We start from the raw sequence: 12,569 nt of genomic DNA on the forward strand, positions 1-12,569 counted from the left end.
TGTGTTTGATGTCAAATTGAGGATAACATCAGTTTACCCAGAGGCAACATGATCTCTGACCAAAACACTTTAAAGCACAAGCCGCCATGTGTTTTACTGCCATCTGGTGTTATCACTTGTTTCTTGCCACAAAGCAGCATTTGTTAATCTGGCCATTTACTCTGGGTCTTTGCCCAGATTTTCCAACCTACTAATTAGAGCTCTTTAATTACCCAATGTTTCACTTTGCCGTGTGGTACTGTCGGACACGCTGGAGTAGATATGTTGTCCTACATGAGAGGAAAACACAAACACTTTTACTCACAACTAAAATCTCTTTTTCCCTGCAGGACTACCTGAAGCAAGTACTGGATATAGACCTCCATGCCCAGATCCACTTTGGCCGAGTGTTTATGAAGCCAGGGTGAGTGAGTTGCTGATCAGAGTAATATGGTCTTACAGAGCCAGACTCACTCAAAGTCTGGTTCACATCATAGTATGCTCCAGTCAAGATCTGCCCACTTAGGGAGAGAGGAAGGGGTCTGACCGACATGTAAAGCAGCCAAGTTGTTGTCACGATTGTTTTTTCTGAAAATTCTGAAAACGCTGATATCATCATAATAATAGACTAGAACAGCATAGACAGAAAGAGCTGAAGATCATTGCTATTTGTTATTTTAGAAATGTTATTACTTTAATTGTCGCATTACTCTATTCTTGAAAATAGCTTGGATTGACCCTGGGATGCAGACTTTTGATGTACTCGCTTTATTTTCCTTTTAATTGCAGTTTGCCTACTACATTTGCCACCTTAGACATTGATGGTGCCAGAAAACTGATCTTTGCCCTACCAGGTACTGTATATTGTACTATGTGTTTAAAATTGTGAGTGTGTATGTGTGTGACTGAATGGTGCAATTTTTTTTCAACGTGCAGAATGTTTCAGTTGAACTTACTCTGATGTATACTCTGATGAACTTACTAAAATGTATACCATTCACACAAACAAGAACACGTACATACACAAACACAAACAGCTGATTTTTCCCACATATGCATTGATCCAATTAAAACAACTTTGCTCATTCTAACTATGAAGTTCTCTCCAGATTTCTAAACTAAATGTTCCCCCTCCAAAAAAAATATAAGCAGCTCACAGTTGCCCACCTGTATACCCTTCTGCAAACCTGTGCCCCACATCTCCCTGCTTGCCAACTGCCCACTTGCCCGGTCAGCTTCCCCAAGCTTGCCCCTGCCCCAAGCGCACTGTGCTCCCACCTTGTGCCTTCGGAAAACAGGTGGTTTGAGGCAGTGATGACAGTGGCAATTTCTATATTCCCCTTTGAAGGTAATCTCACCTACAGAGACACAGGGGCGACTCTTCTGGAGGCAGTGCCCCTGAGTGACAGCGAGGCCAGCAGACTACCTGTGCCTCCTCCCTCGCGTAGAAGTAGGTGCTCTTAATCCAGGAAATATGCCCTGTCTTCAGCCCGAGCTCAGAAAACGGAAATGGACTTAAAATTTGACACAAAATCTTAAAGAACTGGTTTTCAAAACCAGAAACATTTCTTTGTATTGCACTTGGGCTCATTTGGGACCAGTATGTTAGAATTATTATAGACGTCAGATGCCAAACCAGAAAAAAAAAAACAACCTCAAAAACACATAATGAAATGGATCATAAGTGTAACGGAGGAATAAAAATGGGATATAATATTTTTGTTCTGATTTTCAAATGTGACTTTCTGTTCTGTTTTCTGAGAGAAGCTTTGTATTTTTGCTTTATTTTGGGTCTATGTTGCTCGTTGTAGCTATTAGTTCTGTTGCAACCTCTCAAAGCCTTACCGTTTGTGTACAGTGATGTGGCTTAGTGTCTTGAAACTGCTGTTTGTCTGAAATATTTGAATATTCACCCCATTCCCTCTCCTGTCCTGTCTTCCTTTTACTTTCAATGCCCCTTCCTGATGATGTGTTAAAGGACACCTCTCCACCTCACACACTATTCTTCCTTCACAGAATTTTGTAGGATGGTACACCTGACTTGTAAGAGAGGAATCTTAAAGCGCACACTTAAGGACTCACAGTATTTTGTTTTCGGTCATGTCAATGCACACACTATAAAACTGATTGCAGACTGGGTGTATCAGTTGCAAAACCACACAGCCCTGATTGAAGCAGCTACTGTATATTCCCCAAATGCATTTGCATACAAACTCACAAGCTGTATGTTGGGCTGTTAATCGATTACAATAAAAAAAATAAAAAAAAATTTCTTACAATTTGGAATGCCCAATTCCCACTACTTAGTAGGTCCTCGTGGTGGTGCAGTTACTCACCTCAATCTGGGTGGCGGAGGACAAGTCTCAGTTGCCTCCGCTTCTGAGGCTGTCAATCCGTGCATCTTATCACTTGGGTCGTTGTGCATGACACCACGGAGACTCACAGCATGTGGAGGCTCATGCTACTCTCTGTGATTCATGCACAACTTACCATGCACCCCATTGAGAGCGAGAACCCCTAATCGCGACCACGAAGAGGTTACTCCATGTGACTCTACCCTCCCTAGCAACCGGGCCAATTTGGATGCTTAGGAGACCTGGCTAGAGTCACTCAGCACACGCTGGATTCGAACTTGTGACTCCAGGGGTGGTAGTCAGCATCAATACTTGCTGAGCTACCCAGGCCCCCCAATCGATTACAATTTTTAATCGAATGAATTGCATGGGGTGCCAATTAATTGCTTAATCTCAATATTTAATCAGAAAACAATCAAATAAACATAATTTTGCATATAAAAGTTAAAAGGATAATACATGTAATATATAATAAATATTATAATTCAATTAATTAAAATACATTACATCATATACATTAGATATATTGTGACAGCAGACAAATTAAGCATTTCTACAATACAAAAACTGGTATAAAGGTAAAAATATTATTTTTATTCCCGTATCACTGAACATAATCCTATTATTGACTTCGGTCTCAGCTATTTGTAATATTTGGTCTGTGCACTCATGCATCAGACGGACGCTTTTGGGGCATCTCACTTTGGTTGCATTGTGTTTCAATAGTTTACAGCGTCTCTGGTCATAAGTTCTGTGTTTTTAGGATGCTTTATTTTGGGTCTGTGTTGCTCGTTGTAGCTAATTAGTTCTGTTGCAACCTCCCAAAGCCTTACCGTTTGTGTACAGTGATGTTGCTTAGTGTCTTGAAACTGCTGTTTGTCTGAAATATTTGAATATTTGCCCCATTCCCTCTCCTGTCCTGTCTTCCTTTTACTTTCAATGCCCCTTCCTGATGATGTGTTAAAGGACACCTCTCCACCGCACACACTATTCTTCCTTCACAGAATTTGGTAGGATGGTACACCTGACTTGTAAGAGAGGAGTCTTAAACAAAGTGCACACTTAAGGACTCACAGTATTTTGTTTTCGATCATGTCGTTGCACACACTACAAAACTGATCGCAGACTGGGTGTATCAGTTGCAAAACCACACGGTCCTGACTGAAGCAGCTATTGTACGTTCCCTAAATTTATTTACATACAAACTCACGTGCAGTATGTAACAACTTGGGCTGTTAATCGATTAAAAGTTTTAATTGAATGAATTGCATGGTGTGCCGATTAATTGCTTAATCACAATATTTACTCAGAAAACCACCAAATAAACATAATTTTGCATATAAAAGTTAAAAGAATAATGAATGTAATATATAATAAATATTATAATTCAGTTAATTCATATACATTAGATATATTGTCAGAGCAGACAACTTAAGCATTTCTACAAAACAAAAAGTGGCTTAAAGGTGAAAATATTATTTTTATTCCCATATCATTGAACATAATCCTATTATTGGCTTACTTTGGTCTAAGCTATTTGTAATATTTGGTCTATGCACTCATGCATCAGACGGATGCTTTTGGGGCATCTCACTTTAGTTGCGTTGCGTTTCAGTGGTTTACAGTGTCTCTGGTCACAAGTTCTGTATTTTTAGGATGCTGTGTCAAGTTAAATGTAGTTTGAAATAGGGCTGGGCGATATGGCTAGAAAAATCTCTATATTTTTCAGCTTATTGACAATATTCGCTATATATCTCAATAATTATGTATTTGCTCTGAAATTGCCCAAAAGGAATTTTTTCATTTAAATCAGAGGAACCATCATTTCATCCAAACAGCCATTGTAGCCAGTTAGATTCAATAATTTAAAGGCATTTAATAAAAATCTATTTGAAAATAATAAAGCCATTTTCCCCCACAGATTTTCTCTAAATGAACACAAAGGTGAATGAGATTACATCATTTTCATTGATATGCACTTTTATATTTATATTTTATATACAATGATGCATAATAGCTTAATAAAAAAGCATTATTACATTCATATATTTGTACTAAAAAAGAATTTGTGAATGAACAAGCTGTACAAAAACTACTTCACTTATTTTTTGGAACCCAGTTGAACAATACAAAATTATTATTGTGGGACCCAGTCAAGTGTATTATAACAATACTAAATTATTATTATTATTTTGAGGATTAATTTTGTTTTATTTAAAAGTAATATATATATATATATATATATATATATATATATATATATATATATATATATATATATATATACAGTGCATCCGGAAATATTCACAGCGCTTCACTTTTTCCACATTTTGTTATGTTACAGCCTTATTCCAAAATTGATTAAATTCATTATTTTCCTCAAACTTCTACAAACAATACCCCATAATGACAACGTGAAAGGAGTTTGTTTGAAATCTTTGCAAATTTATTAAAAATAAAAACCAAAAAAAATCACATGCACTTAAGTATTCACAGCCTTTGCCATGACACTCAAAATTGAGCTCAGGTGCATCCTGTTTCCACTGATCATCCTTGAGATGTTTCTACAACTTGATTGGAGTCCACCTGTGGTAAATTCAGTTGATTGGACATGATTTGGAAAGGCACACACCTGTCTATATAAGGTCCCACAGTTAATAGTGCATGTCAGAGCACAAACCAAGACATGAAGTCCAAGGAATTGTCTGTAGACCTCTGAGACAGGATTGTTTCGAGGCACAGATCTGGGGAAGGTTACAGAAAAATTTCTGCAGCATTGAAGGTCCCAATGAGCACAGTGGCCTCCATCATCCATAAATGGAAGAAGTTTGGAACCACCAGGACTCTTCCTAGAGCTGGCCGCCTGGCCAAACTGAGCAATTGGGGGAGAAGGGCCTTAGGGAGGTGACCAAGAACCCAATGGTCACTCTGACAGAGCTCCAGCATTTCTCTGTGGAGAGAGGAGAACCTTCCAGAAGAACAACCATCTCTGCAGCACCAATCAGAAGCCACTCCTCAGTAAAAGGCACATGACAGCCTGCCTGGAGTTTGCCAAAAGGCACCTGAAGGACTCTCAGACCATGAGAAACAAAGATTGAACTCTTTGGCCTGAATAGCAAGCGTCATGTCTGGAGGAAACCAGGCACTGTTCATCACCTGGCCAATACCATCCTTACAGTGAAGCATGGTGGTGGCAGCATCATGCTGTGGAGATGTTTTTCAGTGGCAGGAACTGGGAGACTAGTCAGGATTGAGGGAAAGATGAATGCAGCAATGTACAGAGACATCCTTGCTGAAAACCTGCTCCAGAGCGCTCTCCACAGCCAAGATAACAAAGGAGTGGCTCTGGGACAACTCTGTGAATGTCCTTGAGTGGCCCAGCCAGAGCCCAGACTTGAACCCGATTGAACATCTCTGGAGAGATCTGAAAATGGCTGTGCACAAACACTCCCCATCCAACCTGATGGTGCTTGAGAGGTCCTGCAAAGAAGAATGCGAGAAACTGCCCAAAAATAGGTGTGCCAAGCTTGTAGCAACATACTCAAAAAGACTTGAGGCTGTAATTGGTGCCAAAGGTGCTTCAACAAAGTATTGAGCAAAGGCTGTGAATACTTACGTACATGTGATTTTTTTTTTTTTTTTTTTTTTTTGGTTTTTATTTTTAATAAATTTGCAAAGATTTCAAACAAACTCCTTTCACGTTGTCATTATGGGGTATTGTTTGTAGAAGTTTGAGGAAAATAATGAATTTAATCCATTTTGGAATAAGGCTGTAACATAACAAAATGTGGAAAAAGTGAAGCGCTGTGAATACTTTCCGGATGCACTGTGTGTGTATACATATAAAATTATTATTTTTTTTTTAACCTTAACCTGAAGATTTTATTTTGACATTGAAAGTGCAGTGTGTAGTTTACAGTGGTCCACATCTTGTGACACGCTGTTGTCTCCTCCATTTATGTTATACTGAGCCACCTTTGTAACTTGTAGAGGTTACTCAAATTTGGAACTGCGCGAATGCTTGAACATGCAGTAATTTTCTTTCATTATGCATGTGAATTGCTCTAATAGCACTAAAAACACGAGCCCGTGAGCCTTGCATGTGTCACCCGATTAGTCTTTAATCACAGCCTTTTGCAGTTTAATTATCACATTTGAACATGTTGCCACTTTGATGCCATTTTGATCAATTGTGCAGCCCTGAAGGACAGTGAAATTAATCTACTGATGCACTCTATTAAACTTAATGGCCAAATAAAAAGCACATTGAAATAATCTCGATATTCACAATATTACTTCATTTTATAATGTCAGCAAAATCATTTTGATTATTTTGTGAATATTCAATATATCGACCAGCCCTTTTTGAAATGTTACAAAACACACCTCGTGATACCTGAATTCTGTTATGCTCTGTCCAGCTGGTGTGCTGACTGCCCCTTACTGCCACATCAAGATTGTACATTGCTGCAATGGTAGGAACATTCCTTATTACAGAATTTATGTACGGCTTTAGGGGCATGATTAATTGCATACATTTTTTTAACACATCATTTTTCATATAATGAATTGCACTAAATTAACCTGTAAATCGAGTAGCCCTAGTAACAACGGTAGAACTTGTTAGTGATAGCATGTCAACAAACAACACGAAAGAGGGACTTCCGGCTCTTTTTGCACCGATTTGCACAGAACCGTAAAAAAGACAAAGCGGCAAAAATATTGGTGAGACAGAGGGAAGGGTGATGTGGGGAGCACTTTGATGTTCTTTATTTTCTAAATATGTTTTGGCTACTGTTTCACAATACCTTGCGCACACCTGTTGACTGGTCGGACAAATTTCAAACAGGTTTTTTTATCATAGTGTCTGTGACTAGTTGGTATTGCGCACAAATCTGTCAGCGATGAGCACGCACTGTGATCTGAGACTTCAAATCGCAGACCAGCCGACGACTATCCACAGACTGCAAAAATAAAAATTGATGAGTCGTGTAGCTTGTGCTTGACTTTAAGGGATGTTTGCACTGACAGTGGTTTGCAGCAACACACTTATCAGAAGCCATTTGTTTTAATGACAGTTGGCAATTTAAGGCAACATGAGCAATAAAGGCCATTGGCATTGCACAAATTTGGGCAGAGTTCAACTTCATGCAAATGCACATTGACATGATGCATCGACTGGTAGTGTAGACAGTGGAGCTCACATGATCCTCTTCCTGAAACAGTTGGATACAGCGGTCGAGTATGAACACCTACTAGCAACCTACGGTATAGCGACTTGGTGAACTCCATGCCCCTTTAGGGATCGTTCACATCGAAAGCGCTTTTACATTCATCCACACTCATTTTAAATCGTTTTTCAATGTAAACATACGCTACTTGGACATCTTCGAATGTTGTGGCATGTTTAGCTTTTATTTAAGCATCGCGCACAGAAACGTCACCATGTCATGTCACGGTAAAAGAACTTCATCTTTTAAATATGAGTTTCAAGACACCTGCATTATATCCCATTCGCTGCGCTACATCTTGCCTTATTAGGGGTAAGAACACGTTCAAGGTCTAAATAGCCCCTTAGGCTCTTTTCAAGCTTGATTCAATTGATTTGCCCAAACACAAGTTTGGTTTCATTCCACGTTGCATTATTTGGCTCCAAAAATCCATTGCATCATCACATTGAGTACTAGTGGCAGCTGTTTACCACTGAAGCCAGGTCACAACGCCAAGCTAGGTAGCTACGTAGGAATGGCCAAATAATTACAGCTTTCTTTGCTTTCTTCGTGGCTAGAGGTTAGGGTTAACAAGCACAGAACTGCTGAAACTTTGCAAGAGATGCAAAGAATGCAAGCTGCTTTCCAAAGCCAGTTTCTAAGGAGACAGGCAGCCATAAGAAATGCATTCACTGCTCTGCTTGCAGGGAATCAGTCCCACTTGTCATCATTGAAAGGGGTGCACTTCTACAAATTAGGCCAGAAAATGTTCAAACCAGTTGCGAACTGTACAGGAAATCACATGAACTATGCCCTAGACCCCTGTATTGAACCTGATTTGGGGCAGTTCCTTAGTGTGCACTTGAGTTGACGTCGAAAGGACTCAAGTCCACACCAAAAACTCTTGTGTAAAAATTTTAAAGACATAAATGGTTCAGAAGACAAACTGGGTTCCAGTTTACACTAAGCACAACTTACAGTACATCAAACAACTCTACTTACTAAAACTCTAGTTTGCCCTTAGCAAGTACACACATACTTCCACACCACCATAATAGAATGATCCACGATTCTTATATGCTCTCCTGTACAGAGATTCTGCCCCAGACCCTCACCCATGCCCCAACACCTTTCATCTGTGTACCCTTAGCCTTCACCTCAACAGTCATCTCTCCCTTTTTCTCTCTCAGGTAACCCAGTGTCAGCTGTTGTAACCTGTAACCTTTTTGTCATCCCTGCATTAAGAAAGATGCAGGGGATCCTGGACCCAAGACCCACCATAATCAAAGCCAGGGTAAGCATTACGCCTGAAGCTGAAGCTCACACTGTGGCTGACAGTGTGTTTCTGTTGTACTGGAATGACATCAGTATGTGCCCTTTTCTGTGCAGCTGTCCTGCGATGTAAAGTTGGATCCACGTCCAGAGTATCATCGCTGTATACTGACATGGCATCACCAGGAACCACTGCCCTGGGCACAGAGCACAGGTATAAAAACCTGATTGCTATGTAGCCCTGTTTCTGGCTCTGTCTTTGGTTTTACCCTCTTCAATACTGCACTTACACTCTCATAAGTGTAGTAGTAACCTAATGGTTTGTTAACACAAACACTATTAAAGCCCAAAGTATACTTTGGTTTTGACACGAATGCTTAGCGTATGCATTCAGTCGAACACTAGCCTTTCAAAGTATACTTCATATGACTGTGCACACATACACAGGCGATTGGCACATGCGTGCTACGAATTCTTGAGATACTGGACTACTTTTCTTCAGGAGACCCATAAATATGTCTTTATAGTCCTTATAGTCGAGTTACACAAATGCAGGTATTTCCTGACCTCTTCACACACATGCTCTTGACATGCACATCCACTGTTGTGGTCTACCTTTCTCTCCTGTTGTTTACCAGCGATTGCATCTTCTTCTAGCCCTTCTTCGTGACAGCAAGGGTTCAACGGTGAGTGTTGCCACCTTGTGGACCTGCTTATTAGTGTGAATAATTCCAAGCACATGCACATTGTGCGCATTCAGAGTAAGCTCTGTTGGAATAATCGGGCATCACGCATTCAATGCTCGAGCACTCTGCTGATGACGAAATTTGCGTCATGCGTCCTGTATGCATATGCCTAGCATTCGCGTCTGACTGAAGTATACTTTGGGGTTTAGTATTAGAGAGTTAAATACCCCCTTTCCACCAAAATGGTGACAGTAATAATGGTGGATCAGTGAACCTCTCTCAGAACCAGACCATGTTTTCACTGACTAGAGAGCTTGTCTAGTACATGTCATTCATACACAAGTCTTATACATGTTTTAATATCCAAAGTAATTTTGTTTTTGAATTGGAAAAAAAAAAAAAAAACACTTAGGGAAAGAAACAGCAAGTTTCATGGGTCCGTTTATAGCCAAATTTTCTGGCTTATTGCTAACATTTCTTTACTGGAAATGTATGAAACTATGCTCAGTTGTGCACCAGCAACGTGTCTGTGAAATAAATGGGTAGCAGACATCACAATCTGGGCTACGTTCATACAGTCAGTGTTTGGGATTGACAACCGTATTTACTTGCAGGTGTGAGTCTTGAAATGTCCTGTTCATACAACAGCTTACAGTAGCAGCTTGAGTACTGTCTGTATGAATGAACAACGAAAGTCATAACCATATTCTAACAGCTGTAACCATAGTAGCAGTGACTAAAGTAGATATCAAAGATGGCGACGTCCATAACACCGACATGTCTTATCACAATTGAAGGCACGTTTTTAAATAAACAAGTCCAATCAAGGTGCGAGTTCATCCATCTGATCATAATGCAGCTTTGAATGCTTTTTAACTGCGTGCAGAGCGCAGTTTTTGTGTCGCACGGCACGTGAGCAGCCAGTGGAAAACGGTGGCTGAATCTTCAGATAACAAGCAGCTAATTTCTCTGTCTCCGTGAGTTAATGAAACCCCACATAAAACACACGAGACTCACACATGTACAGTGCTGCGTGGCTCTCTCACATTAAATAACATGACACAACTAGTTGTCCAGTACAGTTCCGTTCACACGGACACAGGACTGACAACTGATGTATTCTGCTGCTGTGTGAACATGGCCATAATGTATCAACAGAGACACTTTATTCTAGGATGTTCATGTGGGACTGTTGCTGCAAATAGTCTCTTGTAAATTTCTTTGGATAAAAAGTGTCAGCTATGTAAATAGCAAGTAATACCCTCTTTCTCCTCTGTTTCTCAGGAAACCAAATGAGTAGTCGGCTAATGAGCATGCGCAGTGCCAACGGCCTTCTGATGTTGCCTCCAAAAACAGAGCAATACGTGGAGCTGCACAAGGGTGAAGTCGTGGATGTCATGGTCATAGGACGGCTATGATGTCATCTTAAGAGGACAGACCAAGTAAAGAGCAAGAAAGTGGTGCATGTCCACATATCATTACTATTCTGTAATATGCAACGGCACAGCTAGTTTTTATTGATTTGGAAAAAGTTGATCCAGTATAATCAACATTTTGAACAAAGACGAATATGTGAATTTATGAAAATATGACTTTGAAGACATCATAGTATTTCAAAGACAGAAAATATTATACCTTTTAAAGTGAAAAAAAATATATATATATATATATATATATATATATATATATATATATATATATATATATATATATGAAATATAAGAGATTTATTCTGTAATATATTGTTATAATTATTATGATTATTAATATAATGATGAATATTATCATATTAAGCAACTCTGTTCTTTCATTGCAATTGCTTTGTGTGTTCAATGCTAGACCTTATAGATAGCCGTAGCATTTTAATAGACAGCTGTTGGCGCCTGTCACACATACATTGAAAAGCTTATTTTCTCATCGGTAGAAAATGTGTCACTGAGGGATGAAAAGCTCTTAAAAATGTCATCAGAAACCCCTTTGGATCCCTGATGGAAGTTAGATATTTTCATCTCTCTTTAAATGGATAGTTCACCCAAAAAATATCAATTATATCATTACTTACCCTCTCATCGTTCAAACCCATATGACTTTCTTCCGTGGAACACAAAAAAAGATTTTAAAGGCAGGATGTTAGCAATATTCACCAGTCAATATTTACTTTCATTGCATCTTTTTTTTTTTTTCATTCAGTGAAAGTGAAAGGTGACCGAGGCTAACATTCTGCCTAACATCTCCTTTTGAGGTTCCACGGAAGAAACTAAGTCATACGAATTTAAAACAACATGAGGGTTAGTAAATGATGTCTGAATTTGTATTATTTGGGTGAACTATTCCTTTAAAGTGCACCAAGGTGACCCAGCTATCTTTCCCTTTAGTATTATATGCTCCATAAAGACTTCATTATGCTTCATAAAGGGTTTACAAAACTGCTTTGCTTGTCGTTTATCTTGTGAGTCGTGTTTATGTGCGCAGTGCCAAAAGCCAGGGCTGTGAGGGGTGAGGTCTTGTGGTTATGTTTGAAAAGCAGTGGGTGCTTTTGAGTAACACAGACTTTGTGCAGCTCCTTCAACTTATAAACATCATTTTTGGATATGATGACCAGTCAGTGAACTTGGATGGGTCTGTGTAAATTCTGTGCTACTTGCACATACCCAGAGGCAGGTCCGGTGCTACAGGCTACCTCAGTCTGGAACATGCTTCATAATAAACTGGCCCTCATAGCTCTGCCCTTATTACTCTCTATTTTACCCACTACCCTTACTTTTAAACTTGCCCGGCCCACACCTAGAGGCTGAGCTCCCTCAAACCTTTTACTTGTTTAACATCGAAAAAGGAGGACACAGCTTATTTAAGTGCTGACAGCCTTTTTAAACGAATTACATAAAATGTACAGTCAAAAAAAAATTACAAAAAAATGCTAGAGTGATATTGTACAGACAAGTGACCAGCACTCCTGAGGAATAAACACTACTAAGGTATTGAAACGATATTGAAAACTCTGTACTATAATATCATTTTCTGTAATACTGAATCTAATGCGAGAATTAAAATTCTTGATCATTATGTAA

At 39.3% G+C, this 12,569-nt stretch overlaps 1 protein-coding gene across 8 annotated transcripts in view; it reads left to right on the top strand.

Moving 5' to 3' along the window:
- LOC127411258 (gephyrin-like) overlaps positions 1-11,134 on the top strand; it is a 137,956-nt gene extending 126,822 nt beyond the window's left edge. For 4 of the 8 annotated variants that reach the window (XM_051646683.1, XM_051646684.1, XM_051646686.1 and 1 more), the window contains 6 exons: positions 330-403; positions 769-833; positions 1,328-1,429; positions 8,734-8,837; positions 8,933-9,029; positions 10,786-11,134. In XM_051646683.1, the coding sequence (XP_051502643.1) occupies positions 330-403; positions 769-833; positions 1,328-1,429; positions 8,734-8,837; positions 8,933-9,029; positions 10,786-10,919 (576 nt within the window). In that variant the 3' untranslated portion in view covers positions 10,920-11,134. The remainder of the gene's footprint in view (positions 1-329; positions 404-768; positions 834-1,327; positions 1,430-8,733; positions 8,838-8,932; positions 9,030-10,785) is intronic. The other 4 variants (XM_051646685.1, XM_051646689.1, XM_051646688.1 and 1 more) reach the window with 1 other exon arrangement.
- Positions 11,135-12,569: the final 1,435 nt, after the last annotated feature.

Source organism: Myxocyprinus asiaticus, chromosome 20, assembly GCF_019703515.2.
Source record: "Myxocyprinus asiaticus isolate MX2 ecotype Aquarium Trade chromosome 20, UBuf_Myxa_2, whole genome shotgun sequence".
NCBI classification, from domain to species: Eukaryota; Metazoa; Chordata; class Actinopteri; order Cypriniformes; family Catostomidae; genus Myxocyprinus; species Myxocyprinus asiaticus.